The sequence below is a fragment of the Ammodytes marinus genome (assembly GCF_949987685.1).
Source record: "Ammodytes marinus genome assembly, chromosome: 24".
Taxonomy (NCBI): domain Eukaryota; kingdom Metazoa; phylum Chordata; class Actinopteri; order Uranoscopiformes; family Ammodytidae; genus Ammodytes; species Ammodytes marinus.
The window spans coordinates 7,976,661-7,999,192 of record NC_137228.1 but is presented as its reverse complement, the minus strand read 5'-3'; the positions used below and the strand labels follow the sequence as shown (position 1 = coordinate 7,999,192).

General features: G+C 41.9%; 1 protein-coding gene across 4 annotated transcripts in view; it reads left to right on the top strand.

Moving 5' to 3' along the window:
* The window catches only part of tns1a (tensin 1a), an 85,570-nt gene that overhangs the window by 44,915 nt on the left and 18,123 nt on the right, over window positions 1–22,532 (top strand). For 2 of the 4 annotated variants that reach the window (XM_080052909.1, XM_080052907.1), the window contains exons 11-18: window positions 289–372; window positions 4,519–4,631; window positions 4,736–4,796; window positions 4,909–4,984; window positions 5,165–5,294; window positions 5,804–5,869; window positions 6,057–6,182; window positions 19,236–20,900. In XM_080052909.1, the coding sequence (XP_079909035.1) occupies window positions 289–372; window positions 4,519–4,631; window positions 4,736–4,796; window positions 4,909–4,984; window positions 5,165–5,294; window positions 5,804–5,869; window positions 6,057–6,182; window positions 19,236–20,900 (2,321 nt within the window). Of the gene's footprint in view, window positions 1–288; window positions 373–4,518; window positions 4,632–4,714; window positions 4,797–4,908; window positions 4,985–5,164; window positions 5,295–5,803; window positions 5,870–6,056; window positions 6,183–19,235; window positions 20,901–22,532 lie in introns of all 4 variants that reach the window. The other 2 variants (XM_080052908.1, XM_080052906.1) reach the window with 1 other exon arrangement.

Sequence of the window (22,532 nt, the reverse complement as noted above, 5' to 3'; positions counted from 1 at the left end):
ACACTCCATGCTGGCCTCGCTTGTTTTTCTGGCTCGGCGAGAGGAAGCACTCCAAAAAATGTCATCATTCTTCAATGCAACCAGATGTTATATAGGTGGGAGGGAGCCAGAAGGATTTGTGGCTGATGAAGGGCTAGATGGTATTTATTCATAATTCAAAAATCTGCACAGGAAAAAACTTGCAGGTTGTCCCAATAATACAGGCAGTAAGTTGTTGTCGTTACATTAAAATTTGCAAAATGCACAAAAATAACAAAAGCTTGTCTTGATGTTTTTTCTGCGGTGCAGTGCCGACCAGGCGTTGGACAGGTTTGCAATGAGGCGCTTCTACGAGGACAAAGCACTTCCTGTGGGCCAGCCCTCCCAAAAAAGGTCAGTCACTGCCTCACTTCCTGCCTGCCCACATCAGCTGGAAGCTTTATGGGTTTGACCTTTGTGACGGCACGTTATTAACTGTTTGCCATTTGTTACTGACGAGACTGAAGACGCAGCTGCTCATAGCTGAGTGAATAACAGCAGTTCACAGTATTATTTTTAAGGATTCATAAATACTTATGGAAAAATTTGAGGACTTTTTTTTTACACATCAGCTAAATTTGGTTGGATATGGCGAAGGTTAAACAACTTTGAATCCGACGAATCAGGACAGCAGTAGCATTCAAAACCACCAAACTCTTTCTACACAGAGTTCTACTCTTACTACAGCCCCGTGCCCACTGCTTCAAGTGTTATGATCGGACAAGGGTTTCAATGAACAATCCAATGGAGAACTGAAAAACAAGACCAACTGACTTATCAGCGTCGTGGCCCAACTTGATCCCATCCTATTTGGTATTCCAAACATGTTTTCGGAGGGAAATTCTTTCTCTTTTTTTTTCTTTTCTTCTGTTTATCTCCCATTCCGTTTAAATTGGGATAATTGTCCGGTGAATGCCGTGGCACGCAGACAAGCCATCTATCTATCTTGTTCCGTCTGAGGGATTCCACTGGGGTCTCTGGGGAGGCCTCTGGTTGCTCGGTGGCTGTCCACTCCTTGTCTTCTTTCGCATAACAGAGCATATTTTCCTCCCAGTTCCCGTATTTTGGAGATAGTGTTCTTTCAGTGAGTGAATACAGAGAGTAGATCAATCCTAACCAGTACGGGTCAAACCAATTAAGAGTGGTTTGAGGGGGAATTTAAAATATTTCTTATTTGGAATGCGGCTCCCTCTGGGGGTAAAATATCTTCAGAGACAGCTTCCCTTTAAGTCATAAATCTGCTCCAACCATATTATTAGCCCCCCCATCCGCGTCATTAGACAGTCCACTGCTTAAAGGCCTGACCCCCCCCATCGCTAACCGGAATCCCAACCCGGAGAGGATGAGTAGCACAAGGGGTTACATGGAATAAACGAAAGAAACACAAGGAAATTAGCGGGGGACTTAATAATACCACCTCATTTGAGCGGGTGAATTAAGACAGCCAGCCATTCTCTCAACAGGTCTATATAGGCTTGCCCTCTGCACCCGCTGCTATTTCCTGCTTCGGATATAATTATCTCTAGCCCCCTAGAGCCTGGCACTGGCAGTATTATGGTCTGGAATGTGTGACATTAACATCAGGAAAGAGTAGGGAGTTGAGCTTGATCCGCTGCTGCAACAAAAGCTCGTAAAAAGTTTGGAATTAAAAGTGAAGCATTAATGGTGTCCTTAAATGATTGCAGTGTATGTTAGGAAATGCAGCAGCAAACAAAGGGAGCCCTTGTATTTAAAGTTACAGTGCGTAACTTTTTCATATAAATGAACATCAGTAACATTCAAGTCATCACCAAATGAGTTGAGACCTAGTTGATTAAGCCGATCATCTCCACAAAACTCTCTCTGTATTTGTCAGTATGGCAGCGTTTACAAACTGGTGTCACCCCTGACACGGTGCAGGAGCTCATAAAATATTTCAGTTGTTGATACTACTGCATAGAAATAACCTGAACGCACAGCAGAAGGTATAAAATCCATGCGCAATCACCGAAGGCTTACCTCATGTAGATGCCCTGACAGTGTTGTTGTCATTACTCAGCGTTCCTCATGGGGCCGACAGAAGTTACGCGCTATAGCTTTAAAATGTGTTCATAAGAAAACCTTAATGTGTTTTTGTCCCACTTAAAAGTTGAAATAATGTCAACTTTGTGCTCAACAAAGTCACACCCAGCCCTGTGCCAAGACATTTTGCCAATACAGGTTTCTGTATGTCTGGGTGATTGCCATCAATTTAATAAGAGTTATTCATGAGGTGAAAAGTTTGGCATTTCAATAAAGGGAAAGTGTGAAAAAATGGGTGATAGAGGCAGAGGATATAGCAGGATTTTCCATTTAGTTTCTCTCTGACTATATACCGTAGATGCTACTTTGAGATATTGCTTCCATCTGCAATTTCAATAAGTGGAGATACATTGGAGGTATGTAACTATATTTATTGATGCTGGCAACAGAGGAAGACTGTTCTTATGCTGTATTGATGTGATGCATCTTCATTAAGGTGAAGATAAGAGATAAGACACTGAGTATAGATGCTGCTCGTAGTGGTGACGGTTTTTCAATAGACCTTGGAGGTCCTTGTGCTGATAGACTAGGGTTGCGTTCCGAATCGCATACTCTTTCTTTTTTCTATTCTACATACTACATCCGACGATAAAAATAATCTAGTTAGGATGCAGTAGGCATACTATTGGGACATACTTTACTCTCTTATTTCATCATAACATTGCGCCTTGATCTTGCCTCTTGCTTTTATATCCGTCGCATCCCCGTTTGCTTTCATATGGAGGCTTCGTCGATGTGACGTCACTTCTCGTGCGCACTGGATTGTGGGTCAGAATCGCCCAAATAGGATGCAGTTTTCAACACTAACAATCTTGGCCGCATGAAGTTGGACATCCGGGTACTTCTAACCATCCTAAATCTGGCCACAAGAATCGGGACATCCTAAATCTTCTTTCTACATACTATATAGTAGAAAGTGTGCGATTCGGAATGCAACCTAGGATGTGGGTTGTGTAGAAGTCAAAGTTGTTCTTGATTACATGTTGCTGTAGCAATCTCTAAATAGTTTCTTTTTTTGGGGAGGAATTTTATTTAAATTTGCAATATTAATTCAGAAGGAAACAGAACCGTTGGCAATATGGAAAAGTTTCTTCGTAGCACCTTTAAGAACGCTGTCTATGATTTCACGCACCACAGACAGGCACCAGGAACCAAATCCATTGTAATACCATGTATGTTTATGGAGGGGCGATTTACTTTGCTCTCAGGCTTTTCTATTGCCAATAACATTTCCCTCTTAAGGATTTGATTCATATTTCTTTCTTAGCTGCATCTCTGACTTCAATGATACAATAGGCCTACAATAGAACACATTTTATATACTGTATGTGTTTTGTTTTCAGAACGTGATCATATAGTGTATCTGTACAGTAGCTACAATACACTTCCTATTTTCACCGCTGTGCTCTCTGTCTAATTGAATTAAAGAGAGGCTAAACCATCTGGCCACTGACAGCAGAGCAAGGGAGGTGTGTGTGTGTGTGTGTGTGTGTGTGTGTGTGTGTGTGTGTGTGTGTGTGTGTGTGTGTGTGTGTGTGTGTGTGTGTGTGTGTGTGTGTGTGTGTGTGTGTGTGTGTGTGTGTGTGTGTGTGTGTGTGTGTGTGTGTGTGTGTGTGTGTGTGTGTGTCTGCGTGTGTTGACCCCATGGTCAAGGTCACAATCATTATTAACATCATTAAACACCAGACCGCACTATTCTCAACAGGCCCCCCGACTGGCCTCCGTACACACATATTCACTCTGACATTTCCCGCCGTTCATAAAAAGCTTGTTTTATAGCCATTGGCGGGAATTTTAGTTCTGGCTGTGAAAGGTGAACCACACAGGATGTTTGGATGTGGTGTTTAATCCAACCAAAAGGTTTCTGAGGTGGGGCAAGCTGTTTAAGATCATGCCATGTGAACCAAGTATCCATGGTAATATGCCATGGTATTTTTTCATTTATGCAACCTTTATTTAAACTGGAGAGAACATTAAAGGGAGAATGACCCTAATTTACAATGACATTGAGTCAAACTAAACAATGCAAAGAAACAACAATAGCTGTTACTATAAACAAAGTAAAGGCCCACAACAAGCTGATAAAAAAGACTAACAAATTAAAAAAAAGTCCTAAAACCATATCAGAATAACTTCATTGATAAAACAATTGTGACATCAACAGTGACATCAAATGGCTAGAATAAAGTTATTTAAAAAAAAAATACAAGTCGTTTTTAGCAGGTTTAAGATAACATGTCTGAATTGGGGTATGTAAAGGGTATGAATGTATATATTTGAATTTGATGCTGTAATTTGTTCCAGGAGTCAGGGGTCCCTGAAGCTAAAAATCAGTCTTTTATTCTCTATTTGTTGACAATATTAATGATCCCTTATTATTTGGATGACCCCGGTGTGTTCAATGCTCACACATCTGCCTATACTGTCCTTTGTCTGCAGATATGTGCGCTACTTCAACGGCCTCCTCTCCGGACAAATCAAAATCAACAACAAGCCGCTGTTCCTGCATCACGTCATCATGCACGGCATTCCCAACTTTGAGTCCAAAGGAGGTGAGAATCCACTGTTGTCCAAATAAACTCAAAGAAATCCTTTTTCTTTTATTACCTTTTTTTCTTTCTTGAAAACATTTCAGATTGCTTTTTCCCCGTGACAGGCTGCCGTCCTTTCCTGAAGATCTACCAGGCAATGCAACCGGTCTACACATCGGGAATATAGTACGTAAACTTTTCATTAAGTTCTGTGTGCTTTGTGTCTGAATCCAGTGCATTATAGATTGAATGTCTTTATTGAGTTCTAAACAAGGCATTCTTATTGTTATGACTGCAGCAATGTGCAAGGAGACAGCAACACCAGCATCTGCATCACCATTGAACCCGGCCTGCTTCTGAAGGGAGACATCTTGGTAAGATTTGAATAATTCAACTTTGATCTTGACACTGTGCATGAACAGCAATGGCAGTGAAAAACAGCAAGACAGTAATTCTCCTTTAATGCAAAGATGTCGCCTAACTAATTGATACATGGATTGATGTATTAATATGAATGAATATGAATATGTGTCTTTTTTTTCCAACCACTTTAGTTGAAGTGTTACCACAAGCGCTACAGAAACCCCACCAGAGACGTGATGTTCAGGGTGCAGTTTCACACCTGCGCCATCCATGACCTTGGCGTGGTTTTCGGAAAGAGCGAGCTGGATGATACCTTCAAAGGTAACTGTCCTGCTCTGGGTGGGTGCATTTCCACAGTGCTTGTGTTTTTTGTCGTCGAAAAGGTCTTTGCATCATTGTGTGAACATAAGGGCAACACAATGTATGTGTGTGTTTGTGAGTGAAACAAATGTGTGAAGTTCAAACAGTTTTTTTTTACTGGGATTTATTTTGCTTTCCAGTATGGAAAAGCACTATTCCTCATGTTTCTCTGTGTAGTAAACAGGGTCCTCTGGTGGTGAAGCATTCACGTACAGCAAAATCAAAAGGGCAGCTTATAATCATAAAGGTTAACCAGAGTATGTTGTACAGTTTTTAATAATCAAAATGAATACACAAAAATGTCAATAAAAAGCAGCCCTACCTTCAAAAAGCTGAAAGATCTTGACCTATGATTGCCAGTGTTTTTTTGGAATATGTTTGACGTTTCACAATGACAAAATATGCAGTTTTCACATACACATGTCCATTGTTTTACAAAAACAAGATATTTTTATTCTGTGTCCCGACAGATGACAGGTTCCCCGAGTACGGGAAGGTGGAGTTTGTTTTCTCATATGCACCAGAGAAAATCAGAGGTAATCCATTTCTCTGTCTGAAAATGAAACATAGATGTACTGTATATTATCTGTCAGAAATACATTCTATTGTTGGAATATGTTCCACCATTATGGATATATTCGCTTGGAGTGACACTGTTTGACGTGGCGGCTAAGTGTGCACAGTGTGAGGACTCCATTACCCACAGTGCCTTGTGTCTCTCAGGCCTAGGCCACCTGGAGAACGGGCCCAGCGTGTCCGTGGACTACAACACACAGGAACATCTGATCCGCTGGGACTCGTACGAGAACTTTGAGCAACGAGGCGAGGGTGCTGTGGACGGCGAGCACGGTACGTCCACACACACATACACACACACACACACACACACACACACACACACACACACACACACACACACACACACACACACACCATGTACAGAGCAGATCTGGTCTCAAAACACTATATATATTTTTTTTATTAATAAGACAATAATTTTAACTTTGGCCAGAGGGAATCAAACTTAAAAAAATTTCAACTACTGGACGAGAATGATTTGCGTTGTCCTTTTAAGCTGAATTTGGATTAGCAGATAAACAATTACTACATTTAGTTGCTCTAATTGCAACTGCAAGTTTCAGAACATCAAAACTTTTAGCAAATAAACCAAATCCTTCTGTACTGAAGAGAAGATCAGTCTAGGCCTTTCTACCTCTCTTCACCCCCCCCCCCTCTCCTCCTCTCGTGCAGCAGCCTGTCAATTAGGCCTTTAAATAGCCGGTGCAGAAATAGGGGGCGTCAGTCGCCCTGCTACTGGCTGTCCCCCCCCCCTCCACAGGGGGATGTAACCTGAGACACCGCTAAGTCCCACAAGTGCCCCAATACCCGACTCCCTGTTCAATCATCCATAGACATAGTAATGCCCCAAAAAATATCAAATGTTATTTGTATTTTTTTGATGGTCTTTTTTAAATCTTGCAAAAGGGTTTTCTTAAAGGCTTTTTTTTTTTTTTTTTTTTTTACATATTTTCAAGAAATAAAATCATCATCATCATAAATCAAACAATTCACAACAAATGAAAAAATCCCTCTGTAATAACCTTCAGAATAGTATAAGGATGAGTATGGAAAGTTAAGTTGATGTAAGTGCTTGAGAAGTTGTGATCTTTGGTTCAGAGTACTGCAAAAAAAACACAATGTTGAGATAATGGCCGTTAAAGATGGTTGTATAGGAGAAATGTACGGACGGGAACAGACAGGGTTTAGTCAAATAAACACCTAAAATCGGTCACTATGGATAACTGAGAGTCCTGCTGGGTCCCTTTTAATGGCTTCGGTGATGATTATTCATGATTACTGCTGTTAATATGAGGAACTTGAAAACACAGTAGAGGAGGATGCACTCACTCTGCATTGACTCAGGACTTGGCAGCCTTTGTAGTGCTGCATCCACTCTTCATAATGGTCTTTCTTTTCCTTTTTTTATTTTTTTATTTTACGGCTTCGCAAAGAGCCATTTCATTTTTATGAACATCCCCCCGGAGAACCGTTGCCGTAATTGCTGTGTTGCAAGAAGGTCAGTGGGAAATCGCCAGGATTGCAAGTTTGATCCTAATTGAATGGGCGGCAGTGTTCCCAGTACTCAGCAGAAAAGAAAAAAAAGAAGCCGTCTCTGCCAGTTTATTCATTTCTCTAATTGCAGGTTGCACTTGGACGTGAAAATACGAATAGGCAGAGGACGCTGGTTCAAGGACACAGTGTCCGTCTTTTACGAGGGATGGAGAAGGTTTTATATTTTTTTGGAACTATTTAAAAAATTCTACCAATAGCATTTAAAGGTGCAGTGTGTAATATAGGAATATTTGGTGGCATCAAGTGGTGAAAGTTCTAGATTGCAACGCTCCCTTTGTAACCCCTCCCTTTTGAATAATTACAAAAGCCAAGGTGGCCGTCAAGGACAAGAATTGAGTAACTAAAGATGGCATCATCCACCACTGCCTGAAGTCTTTCCACAATATCAAGTGATGAGGTTAAGATGTATTCAGTTATTTATTCTATAGTACTTCTTCTTCCTCCTCCAACAGGTGCATTTCCCACTATAAAACCCACTATAAAACATATATGGTCTTTAAGTTTGCCCATGCTGTGCTACTGTAAAAATATGGCAGTGCAATATGCATTGTAGATCTAAAATGATCATCTAAGGAAATTAAAGAACAACAACTTTTAAGGGATTATGCACTAGTTAAAACATACTTGTGAATATTATATTCTATTTCTACCAAGCCTGAAAACGTCCATAAATTCTACACACACTCTAAAAAATATTTCAAGGGCTTAGTAAATGTAACAGTAATATAAAAGTATTTTTTGCTTGAAAAAGATGAGTAAACATCATTTTGGTGAGCATTTGGGTTAACTTAATCAAAATTCATGAGTAAAAATTAAGCAGAAATATTTGTGTGAAATGTAATAAATAAAATAAGTTTATTTAATCAACAAAATGTATTACTTGACTGACAGATTACATTGTGTATATATTTTAGAATAATTACAGTATGTTTCATTGATATTTTTGAGAATAAACTATGAATAGAAAATATTAAGTAAATCTACTCATTATTCATGGTTTGTTTTACTTGATTTCTAAGCTTTGAAATCTACTCAATATTTTTGAGTGTAATAATGTTACATCAATTAAATTAAGTAATATGCAGTATCTGTTTTTAGACTGCGCCTTTAAATCATGACTGAAAAGATTTTGTCGGAAAAAGTAGTTAACTCTGACCCAGAGAATGTTAATCAGGTGTCACAAACCCATTTGAGGTGACCACATACGCCGATGTCGCACGAATACCGCTGATAAACTCGTTGACAGAATGGCCTATTTTTACGCGCCGCACTAACAGTGGGACACTGCTCACTCATCAGGTATCACTGGGAGAATCCAGACTTGTTTATTGGCCGGGCGTTAAACGAATGTTTCATTCTCAGGCGTTGATGTCTGAATGCTCGGCTAACTCATCCTGACGCCATTTTTAAACGGCGTCCGGCGACCTTGGAAATCCAGTTTGAGAGGACTCAACGAAAGATGGGAGTCTTAAAAGGGGCCTGTGAGATTAGGGCAGCTTAGAGGTGTGTGCAGTTTCATTCTGATGTATGCACTAACGGGGCACGCAAGAAGAGGCGTCCCTAGCTGTCTGTAACAGCAGGTATGTTGCTCTTTAGCAATTGTTGAGCGCAGTAGCGTGAAATGTGTTTAATGGCATTTACACAGCTGTTTGTGTTGGGTTTTTTCACAGTATATTTGAATTATATGGGCACTCTTAGCCGTCTGTGTATGCCTGTAAATTTCTTACGCTTGTGCAGTTTTTATTTGGTATTTTTCAGCATGTGTGTGAAGTGCACCTTGTGTTTGTCGGCTGGCCTTTGCTCCACTAATAGCCCTGTGGTGTGGTGGCAGCTGTCGACCCACAGGTCAGAGCAGTCAGGAGGCCAACGTGTGGGCCTCGGAGCAACTGCATAGCTACCAGCAAAATCCACTTTTTCTAAATGACACGTGAAGCATTCTTGTTTCACTTCAAAACCGTGGCACCATCCTAAATTGGTGTTCAATGTTGCAGAAGTTATGAAAAAGGGCTTTATGAGACTATTGATATTGTATTATGGCATACAATAACAAAGGTGACAATGCCTTTCACAGTATAATATCACAGAAATATGGCTTGTACATGTTAAGCTCGTGTGTCATATGGAAGCAATAAAAAATCAATATTTTGAAGTGATGCCGGAGAAGATGGCAAAGTTGGTCTAACCATCTCAATTTGGTGTGAGGCAGATAATCTCTTATTTATTTGGGGCTGTTAAACCAAAGTATGATGATTGAAAACACTAATACTGTATGCTTATGTTTTAAAATGCTTCTTGTAGCATCTTGAGTCTTTTGACTGGATGTTTCATCCTTATTTGAAAAAAAGTCATAAAAAGCACTCAACACACAAGTCAAATATTGTTCTACAGTTCACAGTATTTGGCTATTAGGGTCATATTTTAAGCTGCTGCCTTGAATTATGTGTTAGTAGTGGATGATGTAAGTTTACAAGGAATATAATGATCATTGATGGGATCAGATCTGAGAAAAGTTGATTAACCACGTAGTGTCTTGCCAAAGGAGAAAAACGTTTGTTCGTGTGTGTTCGTATGTGGCGTACAGTAAGGCAGAGGGCCCAGTGAGCAAACAGGCTGTCTCCCTTGTTTACTGCCCTCCTCCCATATTTGGCTGGGGCTGAGCCCTGAAACATGTCTGGAATAGCTGGATAGAGACGGACACAGAGAGAGAGAGAGAGAGAGAGAGAGAGAGAGAGAGAGATAGAGAGACAGGCACACAGAGAGGCAGAGCGGAGCAGAGACAACCAGACTCTTGCAGAGATTTTAAAAGAAGGAAACCAGAAGGAGAGATCAAGGAATGAAGTCAAATCGGGTAGAGAACAGCTAAACAGCACTGGTTGGTGAGTAGTACTGTAAGGCCTTGGGAGGGTACTAGAAACTCTCTTTGCAAATTAAAAGCCTCTGTTGATTTTAAATGAGCTGCCTATAATTTAACTGTCATTAAATCATGCAACAAAAAGAAGAAGCACATGTAGTTATTTTAGCAGTGGGCATATGGTTTATTGTCAACATGATGCAGGTTTTGCCTTTTTAAAAGTGCCGTGCCCTCGCTCTTTCGCCCAGGCAGATAGACAAGAATACAACTTTGTGTTGGTTTCGTCCACAGACACGAGAGTCTGTTTGTCTGTTTATCGCGTCTCCATGTCAACGCCGTCGCATCCTGTGTGTTTGGCACCTAGATGGTACAAAATGAGTCACAGAGCGAGCAATTTGTGTGTGGAACATTTTATGAGCGGAGCTGCAATTTGGGTACACCAAAACTATTAAGGACCTTGGGTTGGTGACTGCATGGGAGCGCCGGAGAGCTTGGGCTGGGATAGAGTGCAAGTCGGATTTGGTTTGCAAAGGATCCTGAAGAAAATAGTTAAACGGTTCCACAATTTTTGTTAAAAGTTTGTTAAAAGATATACATTTGTTTTGTTTATTCCATATTTTTTTTTGCTGATACATGGCAAGTTTACAAAGTGCAGTGATATGTATTTCGAAGTGTGTTCTTGTGGTACAAAGTTGATGTCTGACATGCTATTAAGCTTTTCTTTTTGAAAAAAACATTGGATCTGATTATGAGTTCATTCTTTGCAACTTCTCTGTGTCCAGCCCTTAAACACATGGCATCAAACATAGTACATTGATGTTTTAAAGAAAGCCATACCTGCTAAAAGTGTCCCAAACATTTTTCCCCCCAATACCCATTCCCTAAGTCTGCAGAAATGTAGAGCGGTCAGGTATTTTAAAAGCTCCCTGTGTGTGTGTGTGTGTGTGTGTGTGTGTGTGTGTGTGTGTGTGTGTGTGTGTGTGTGCGCATGTGTGCGCGCGTGTGTGTGTGTGTGTGCGTGTGTGTGTGTGTGTGTGTGTGTGTGTGTGTGTGTGTGTGTGTGTGTGTGTGTGTCTTGCATGAGCACATAATGCTTCTAGTTAGACCTCTTGCTGACAGCACAGTGAGCGCTAGCAGCAGGTTCAAATCACAGCCCTGGACACCCCGCTGAGCCTGTCCTCATCTCTTAATGCCGCCTTTCTCCTTCTGGGTCTAGATGTCTCTGTGTGGTTTTCTCTGTCTGTCTGCCATTCTGTCTGTCTGTCTGCTGCCTTGTCTCTTGTGAATCCCTTATTAAAAAGACAAGATTTTGATATGAAGCTGCTTTCAGCATTATAGTTTTGTTGTTTTTTAAATTGTACATTTGTACAGCTCTCAGATAGAAGTAGGGTGCTTATAGGTAAAAGGTGGTACTCCAAAGCAATCAAAGTTACAGAGACCAACATCTTGGTTGACAGCCGGCAGATGCACTTTTATGACTGCTACTAATCATCATGAGTGAAAGACAAATGGAAGGACCAAAGCCAACTCGATATTCAGGAGACAGCCACACTTATAGATGAAGACATGTCACATTAACATTCATGCTGCCTTCTCAATACGATACCAACACAATACAAACAAATCAAAGACCTACTGTAATCATTGAATCGAAAGATGGAAATGCTCATTAGCGCTACTAGTGGTCAAAAACTCCACAGGGTACCTTTAATTTGAAAATGCATCTAAAATATACAGTCAAATTTCCCTTGGTATAAGTTACTGCTTTTCATTCAACCAAAAATCCCATAAAAACTATCCCTAGTTGTTCCCTAACCCTAAACCCAGGTAAAAATCACAATACGCAGCTTGACATAACTTCTCCCCTCCCTGCAAAGAGAAAAAGAGTCGACATGAATCAGAGATGGAGTGTAGCCAGTTGTCAGGCAGATATACACCCGGTAAGAGAGATAGCTTCTTTATGATAGTCACTCAGTTGACAGACAGGCGGATGGATGACATCAGCCCGAAAGCAATCTGGAAGACGGACACTGATACGTTCACGTCACGTTACCTCAAGTGGAGACAGCTGGACACTGGGTGATGGATGGACTTGAGAGGTAGACATGGCACATATAAAACCGCGACAGTTTTCCTTGTGCCAGTCACACCAACCATGGCACCTCTTTCAGTCATGGACTGTCACATCATCCCTTATGAGGGGGCTCTGCTTCGAAAAAAAAATATTTCCTTAATACCTCATTTGCAATCTGAATTTTATTTTTTTCTGGAGTTTCTTACAAGTTAGAAAAAGGCACATCTCTACACTGCAAACAAGAGTATTTCAGTCTTTAAAATGTATCCAAGAATAAATGGATTTAAATTTAAAATAAGTTGCTACAAACACTTCCTTAAAACCAACTTCATGAAACGAACCCCTCAAATGCTGGGGGAAAATGGCTTGATGAAGGTATTTTGCAGTGTACTGTGTCTCACACATACCCACACATATCTTTAAGGCTAGTCAGTCAGTTGTCGGTCAAACCCAGTCAACCACCGCTGGCATGCAGACTGGCCGTCGTCACAGTGATATTAAATCTGTGAAGGTGCATGTCACATCCTGCTGCGAGATACCCGATTGCTCGCTGACATCTGGGTTAGGCCTGCCAGTGCATGTCAGTGTCATTGTGCTTGTCACCAGCTGACTCTTGACACCGAACTCTTGTGCTATGTGATGAAAGGGGCAGTTTAGAGCAAAGCCACAACAAGACTAAGTCATTTTGGTCACTCTGTAAAAAAATAATCCATTTTAAGGTATTTCATCATACCGCCAGTTCTAAAAAAAATAAGGAAGTTTGGCACAGCAGTTGGACTCGTATCATCATACGATAATTCTTCGAACACCATAATGCAAAACATATTTCTCTTTTGGAATATTGAGCAATTTAACTCATCCATTATTTTTTCTTCTAAGAAAAATGCTGATTCCAAGATACAACACCAAGTAAAGAACATAACAAGCAAAACCAGTAACGGAGACTTTTGGACTTTTCAGTAAAAAAATATAAAATAATAAACTAAGATCACCAATTGCTCAGCAAGAATACATTTCCAAACTGTTTATTTCTCTTCCTTCTCCATTTATCATCCTTATCCTTCAAGTTTAAGTTCAGCATTGTGAGGTTTAGTCTTTTATGAGCTCAGGCTGTGTCACCTTTCCCAACCTCTCACTTTTACAGCTCTCACACATGCACACACCTATTTTCCTTTCTAACCTATATACCTTCTCCCATGCCCAGAAGAAGCGTTCTAGCACAGGTCGACCCTTACCCTCAAAATAGCTCTTACTGTAGATGTATGCATGTGTGTGCATGCATTTATAAACATACATGAAACCATATACCATATCCAATAAAACTATCAATGCTAGTGGATGATAGTCCCTTGGACCGTTTAATTATGCCTGTACACGTTAGGTGTGTTTCTATATTTATATGTGTCTGCGTTTTGTAAAAATGGGTTTGGCTCTTTTTATAAGGTCATCATGTCATCTATAAGAGCCCATCTTTAAGACCACCCATGAAATTCCAAAGAAACCCATAAGGATTGGAACTGGAAAACTCCGCCCAAAACCCTTTTAAAAGCGTTGTTGATAATATTGCAGTCCTTTCAGGAGTTTGTAATGAAGAGGTTACTATAATGTGTCATATGCATAGAACTACAGTTTTGTTTTACAGATGAAACGTATTTCTATATAGGGAAAAAGAGAAGTGGTCCTAAAAAAGAGCCCTGAGGAACTCCTTTATGGGTCCTTTGGAAATCAGAGCTCTTTTCGTTTAGGTAGTATGTAGAGGGTGTGTGTATTCAAAATAAGTTCAAATAGATCACTATGATTATAAAGTACATTTAGTTGGTTAAACCTGTAGCGCTAAAGCATTTTGATTGGTTAAGAAGAACATTTTAACCCCAGTATTCATTAGACTTCACTTTTATCTGACTAAAATCCCCAGGGTTATGTATACAGTGTGTAAACGCATTCAGCTGCAGTGTCCAGCATGTTCTCACTGCTTTATAAATGGGCTGCCTCGTCACCCTTTAATTCATCTTAAATGTACTAACTATGTATACAATCCCCATTCCAGCTGGTGGATTTGATACAGCAATAACAGTGGTTGCAGCACATTGTCTATTTATAATAAACCATTGGGCACAGGTGTTGAAATGGCTTTTTAATGGCCCCCCAAGCCTGCAACATGGCAATGAGACACTCAAGCGCACACTTAAGAGAATACAGCCAAGGGGCAGGTGCTGTGTGTGTGTGTGCGTGTGTTATTGTGTGAGAGGCACTGTATGAGCAATGCTACTGGCACTTTCACAAGAGAGGAAAACACCTGTCAAACAAGGGAATACAGAGAATGGACAGGTGTGTGTGTGTGTGTGTGTGTGTGTGTGTGTGTGTGTGTGTGTGTGTGTGTGTGTGTGTGTGTGTGTGTGTGTGTGTGTGTGTGTGTGTGTGTGTGTGTGTGTGTGTGTGTGTGTGTGTGTGTGTGTGTGTGTGTGTGTGTGTGTGTGTGTGTGTGTGTGTGTGTGTGTGTGTGTGTGAGAGAGAGAGAGAAAGAGAGAGAGAGAGACTGAGACTAACATTAATGCCAAATTGATGAAAGGGATGGTTGAGATGCATAATTAAATCAGCATTTTTTATAATAGGAGAAAATAACTTTTTATCAAGAAAGTGTTTCACTTTCATTTATTTCAGTTGGAAACAGTTCAGTTGTTCGCTCTTTGTGTTAGCCAGGCCTTTGTGACTCAGCTGGTCTAATTTGAGGTCTGCTGTAGCTATTTATTGACACTAGAATAAACATGGAGGTTTACTCGTGTGCAGCGTTCAGAATTGTAGGCACTGAATTTAATACCAGATAGATCCAAGGCTCTCTGACATTGATTGACAGTGGGAAGTTTGGCGTCATAGTTGCATCATATGTGGATCATATGTAAATGCATTTATAGGCTGTGTCCTATCTCATTCATATACCACACAGCCCTTACAAGGATACAATAATATCTGCAAACTCTCTGCTGCGGATCTTTTTCTCTGAGCAATAACATGTTGGACCAAATTCCTCCTTCCCGGCAGTAATTTTACAATTATACCATTATAGTCTCATAAAATAATTATGGCTTAGGCTGTTTTAATGCAAGTATAACAATATCTCTCACAACTGCATCCGCATGCAACATTAATTCAACCTGAATTTAAACCTTCTGAGTAGCTGTGATGGAACTTCTCACTGAAATTTGTTTTGCACTATAAGAAGTTATTTCAATGTAAGTGGCATACGTTGTTTTTTTATTTATTCTTTCATACTACCTGTCTGTAACAAATTAACAACTTTTCACTTTTCTATTCAAAAAAACAAATAAAAATATCTTGATTTAAAAAAAAAATAAGTTCTCATCCATGTTAGCTCCCCAGAAGGATTGAAATCAGTTGTCCGTCTGAAATGTACAGAGCATGTGTGTATTTGTAGTTCTAGTGAAGTGCATTTTTCTCTCAGCTAATGCACATGCCACGATTGTGGGGCAAATGTAAAGGTTGCAACCTCGCAACAGTTGTTTGGTAAGTTCCTTTCATGCCCAACAATGTTTGGCACTTCCGTTCTTAACTAAGTCAAGAGGATTGCACCATACTCGCAGGCCTCTTTCCCCCGTGTTGATGAGCAAGAGAAAATAGAAGGGAAGGTGTTTTAAGGAGGTGGGAGTCAACCCAGAAAATAGTCATACTTATATCTCTGAGTCAGTCTGTTCTGTGGAGTTTCGGTCTCCACTTCATCCTGTTGGTGTGGCTATGATAGATTCACATTCAAGGAATAGAAATGTGGGTGAGTTTCGATTGAAAAGGGAGTTAGTTTGTTAGATTGGTGATTCAGTGGAAACTTTTCAGGCAACATCCCCAACAACAGGCACCATATTGAGACACCCAATTGAAAGAATATCCAAACGTTTCCTAGTAAGAAATTAAAATTACATTACCGCAGCATCTTCTTGTTCCTCTTGCCCTCAAAACCGTTACTTTGTGAATTTTTTCCTTCCTTTGAGCTATGACATGTCAAATAGCAGTGTGTGATTCACTGGTATAACCCCGGGAGTCGGGTTAACCAGCAGCTGGAAAAAGTGTCCCCCTGGCAAACTTGAGTGATTTTCTGCCACAGAGCACTAAAACATATCCTCTTGCATGGACTAGAACGAGGGCATTCCCTATACTGTTGAAAGGATGAGTCAAAAACAGACTGAGCTCAGCTGGAAAATGTACACTACAGTTAACTACCCTAACCCTAACCCTAACCGTCTGAAGGCTCTGTAGAATACCTTCATCTACTGCTTTAAAAGTAAGACAATCCAGTTATTTAGGAGTCATGCCATGCAGGGAAAGCTTTCTGCAAAATAGTTTAACTTTGCCTCGTAAGACCTACAGAATCTAACTGGAAGGGGAAGGGGGGGTTGACCCTGAGTGAGGGGATCCCCCATGATGACATCAGCAGACAGGGCTGCTGTAGTACCGGGTAGACAGATGGCGTGGGAATTGTAGTTTATTAGGAACAACGTCGCTTCACAGGCATCTGGGAGGTGGTGGCGGGTGGTGGAGTCCCTCCCCCGCTTGCCGGGAAACAGTCCGAAATCATCCCAGAGTGACTGCCAGCTCACCCCTTTGGGCATTTCCAGTGGTACGGCCCCGCCTACCGCCGAGCTCCAGCAGAGCACATGTTGGGTTGATGACAGGACATGAATCAGAAAGACAGGGACACTAAGGGAAGAAGTTCCAAAGGCAGAGGGTTCGCTCACTGAAGGACTCATGCTATGTAGACTGGAATTTGGAAAACATGTATTTTTGATCGCAATGTAATTCACTGAAGAGGAGGACATTTTTCATATTTTCTTGGGTGTTTTGGGAAGAATGAAGTGAAGGCAGGGAGATCAGCTGCTTTCCAGGTAAGGAGAAAGTTCCCACTGAGTTTAATACCATGACATACCTTGAGACCATTGAAAAATATAGAAACAGAAGCCACCTAAAAATGTAAATATCAAGTGACTTCTAGGGTTAGAAGCACTATTTGTCATAGCAGAAAAAACATATTGCTGGAAAGAAAGACATGTTAAGCTTTTCTATTTTGTCTTCAATATCACTAGATGTTTTTAAATATATATTTTACTTTAGTCGTTAAACTTGGTGCATATCGCTGTGGGCTAAAGTGTAATTCCACACAAATTAAATCCGACTCCAAATAAAATGTGATACTAACCCGTACCTTTCATAATGTTGTTCTGCGTCCTCATAAAAACACCACAGGGACGAATTATGTTTACAACTTCCTCGCCTGCCCCCATCTCACTCTTGTTGCTACTGTGCCCGTGATTTGTTGTTGACATGGGTTTTGAAATAGCTGCAGTCCAAGTGATCCACCATATGTCCCCAAGGAAAAGCTCGATTTGGAACACCCCACATATGAGCCAGCCGCAGTCGCGTAGTGTATCGCTTTGCAAATGTATACTGGATGTGGGACGCCAGTATTGGTGTATTATTTACTTTGTGTAAGCATAGGTGTCACCACAGATTGAGCTGTTGCATGCGCAATTGTTGGAAGCAAGTATAGTGTTTCACAGTTTGAAATAGGGCCCTCGTGCAATGTTTGTGATGTTTACTTAGATCATTTTGGATTTGGATTAGGATTTGTTTTCCTGTGGTTGCAAACATGAATTTGGCCTTCGAATGACACGTGTAATGACCGAAATCTGCTCAATATGTGTCCAAAGAATTTCAAATGAGTTACTGCTCTCTTCTGATTCTATAAACAGATGGTGATTCCCCCCCCCCCCCCCCCCCCCCCGTTGCATAATGATTTAATTGCTCTCCTGGAAAGAGCAATAACAGTTCACACATTTTTTGCTTTGATTTGGAGTTCCAAACGAGAATTTCAAGAGACTCCATGGTTTCAGTGTTTTTTGTAAGTTATAGACTGTCTTGAAAGTTGTCAAGGGTACCGTTGATCTTCATTCCTCTATTTGAAACACAGCCAGGGCAAAATAATTCAGTTTTTCAGTTGTGATGATATATTGCAAATTCACCAAATATGTCATACAACTTTGCAGATGGCATTTATATTTTGTGGGAATTTGGATTATGCAACATGAATGCAATCCGTCTGACTTTGCCAGCATGATTCAGAAGCCAGAAATCAACTTGAGGTAGAGCTTGTCCTCTTTGAGTCCAGCTCTGTGCTTTCAAACTGACACTGCTTCTCTGCTCTCCGGCTCACACAGACCAGCTGTTTGGATGGGTTGGACAGGAGCCGTCCGGGTTCACGTCACAAACATGTGGGCCTGCACTGACGCAACGTGACAGGGGCTTTGGTCCTGCCAATTGGCTATTAATAGTGCTGGAGGGGGCAGTGTTGCTGGTGGCAGGGCTACATGCTGAACCTCAGGGTCATAAAAAAGAAAGATGCAGAGAGGGGGACACTGTGCTCCTGGTAGGATCCTGTTCCAAGCAAATACGACTTGATGACTGGAGCCAATAAAACCTCATGAAACCTGTTTGTGCAATGAATACATGATAATTTAAAGCTATAGTGTCTAACTTTTTCATATAAACAAATGTCTGTTATATTCAAGCCATTGCCAAATGAGTTGACACAAAGTTGATTAAGTCTATCAGCGCCACAAAACTCTCAGTAAAAGAGCGTTTACAAACTGGTGTCGCCCCAAGACACTGGCACAGGACCTCAGAAAATCCCAAGCGCCCAAGAAATGTTTTGATTGTTGATTCTACTGCTAAGGATAAACCTGACAGAAACGTTTTGATTATATTTCGATTCTGTGCATAGTTGGACCTGCATGAAAACATGGAGCTAGTTTAATAATGTTAGTTTCCCTATCTCTTTTAGATGTTGTTCACACCCAAGGTCCACTTGATGGAAGCCTATATGCTCGGGTCCGCAAGAAAGACTCCCTGGAGGGAGTTGTCACCATCAACGGTCTCCCCGTCCACGAAAACCCCTTGACCAATGCAGAGAACCCATTACAACACCCCAGCCATCCCCTCCAAACCACTGAGCAGGCCCTTCCTGTGATAGGCCACGCCTCCCTCCCCGCCGTCGACCACACGCTCTCCGTGAGCAGCGACTCGGGCAACTCTACCGCATCCGTCAAGACCGATCGTACCGATGAGCACAGCCAGTCACTGCAGAGCGCTGTGAACCACGGCAACCCAACCGCCACCCAACCTCCGCTGAGCCCACAGGAGAAGAGGGAGCTAGACCAGCTTCTGAGCGGCCTGGAGGCTCCAGCTCAACGTCAAGCCTACCTGTCCACATCTACCAGTCCAGGCGGAGGGATCCGCCACCTGGTCCCGGCGCAGGTGCACGTCAACGGAGGCCACACCAGGCTAGTCGGCGCCCCTTCGACAGACGAGCGCGAGACGGACATTCTCGACGACGAGCTTCCCGTAAGCCAAGAGGGCAACAGCGTCGACAGCTTGGGCACAATCTCATCCTTAGAGGGCCAGGCCACACCGGCCGACCTCTACTACCAATCGCAGACGCCCAACAGCAGGCAAAACGACGGACCCTACCTCGAGAGAGGTGTTCTCGGGGTAAAATTGAACAAGATGCCCGTGCACGGAGTCCGCACTCCCACGGCGATGCAAGAGAGATCTGTGGACTCTGCGTCGCCACAAGGGGGTTACACCAACTATGAGAACGGAGGAGGGATGTACCGTTCAGCCGGCAGCCCTGAGACCAACCCTAAACTGATGCCCAGGGCCCCAGAGAGGAGCACCAGTAGTCGGGAAGCTGTTCAAAGAGGTCTCAACACCTGGCACCAGTATAGCCTTCCAGACGATCCATTCGGCCCCCCTCTGGCGTCCACTCATAGCCTGCCACACTTCCCCACCTCAGCTTCCCAACGGGACATTGAGCAGTCCATCGAGGCTCTTAACATGCTCATGCTCGACCTGGACCCAATCAACTCCCACATGTCCAAGTCCCACAGTGCGCCCTCTGGAGAGAACAGCCTCAACTCATCCCAGGCGCCCTTCTCCCAGACTCTGGCCAGACCCTCATACCAAGGGGACTCTGCCATCCACGGCTACAACAACCCCGGGTCTGTCAACAACTCCTTTCATCAGCCCCTGCGGTCAGTCGGGAGAGTGTCAACATTGCCGAACCAGAGCCCCGTTATGGAGTCCCCGGTGTATTCTCCCCAGAGGTCTAACACTGGCTACCAACACCAAAACACCACCCCGACACACACCCCGGAGCCCTACGTCCACGCACGCCAACCGCCCCATCACTACCCCCTCGCCGACCCCTCCTCTAATTTCAACCAGCAGGTGCCAGCGAAGCCTGTGAACTCGTACCCAAGCAGCGCGGTTTCCCACTCCCCAGATCCGCAAGGTGCATCCCCTTACCCGGGCTACAGTGCCTCGTCCTCCCCCCTCCCCACGCTCACCCCCCAGCCCAAGGACACCTCCTCTTCATCCCTGCCCAGAGAGCAAGAAGCAGAGGAGGAGACGCTGAACTTGGAGGGCCTGGTGGCTCACCGCATCGCAGGTAGGACTTTCAAGTTACTTGAGGCTTATCTTTGGACTGTGACACATTCAACACACCGACTTAAATGGACTTAATGTAGGTTATGGGTAAATACTTTGTTTGCAAGTTTTAGCCTTTTCTAGACATTATTTGTCTTCAGATTTTGTGTTTAATTTATTTCAGTTGAGTATAATAAAAATGCAAAGTCAGTTTTCCTCAGAAATAAGGAACATTATATCTGCTTTTAGATCTGCTATTATGTTGAACATTTTGCTATCGTACCATTTCACGGGAATAAAACAACAAATACTGACATGTTACAAAAAAAGGTTTGTTTCTTGCCACTATGAAATTAATTGACAACAATAACTGCCTGGATGGAGAGAATAAAAAAATGAAGTACAATACGCGTCACTTATTCTGTTTTAAAGAGGCTAGAATCACTTGTATGGCAATTCTACATTGCCATAGTTGCCATTGCCAAGTCTACATTGGCAATAGGTGTGCGTCCATAATGCTGACGGGGATCACTGAATTGCACACTGAACTGTTTTCAGAATTTATCTAGTGGTAGTAGCTTGAGCTTCAACTGAAGGCATCTTTAGCCCTAAGCACTGAGCACTGCAGCTTTCAGCAGTTTCTGTTACAGATCCATCACGGGGTGCCTTACCAGAGGAATGACCTGTAGTCGTAAAATTAGCTCTGCAGCTGAAATAAAGCAGAGCTGGGGAGAGTGGAGATGGGGAAGAGAGTAAGAATAGCAAAGTGTTCAGAGGCTCCAGCTTCCATGCATTGTCTGCATTCATATTTACCTTGATGTTAAACCATGTGGAAGCTCCCGGGCGCCTCCCACTGGACGAAAAATGTAAAATCCTCCTATTTCTAACCATCTAGAGCCCAATATAATCATCAACCCCATAGTATTAAAATCATTTCACCTTGCAGCAAAATAACTTAAGACAACCAATGCAGGTGAATAGGGTAACATTTTTAACGTATAGATATCATCATGAAACATTGCCAGTTCATAACTTACATTAAAAAATCTGTATTATATAACTTTTTCAGAAATTCTGCATAAATATGCAAATGTGGCAATATCTAACTAATCATGTGTAAAATTGCATGTCTTTACATACCAGAATTATTTCTTTCTTTCAGAGTTAAGATCTTTATTTATGTTTTTATGATTTATCATTATATTAGAGTCCAACGTTTGTACAGAACAGATTCTGGACACAGCCTTTTTTTCATTTACAAAGTATTAATTCAAACAAAAAAAATGTTGTTGAAATAATGGCTGTTAAAGTTGGTTGTATGGGAGAAATATACACATATTGACAAGGTTTGGTACAATAAACACCTAAATGTACTTTCATATTAATACTTGTATGAAATAAGGCATGTTATGGAAGCAAATTAAACAAACACCTCATATATATTTGCCTGCTGTGTCTGCCTTGCCTTGAATGGATGACGAACAAGATGTCATCTCATTTTGACCGATATCTTCTCGCTTTCTCTTCACTTTCATTAGATCCATTTTTTTTGTTCTGATTTCTCTTTTATTTTCTGTTCCATCCATCTCCCTGCTGAATGGACAACCCTTCCAACCATTGCTTCCTCCTCTACACCCCTTCTTCACCTTCTTCC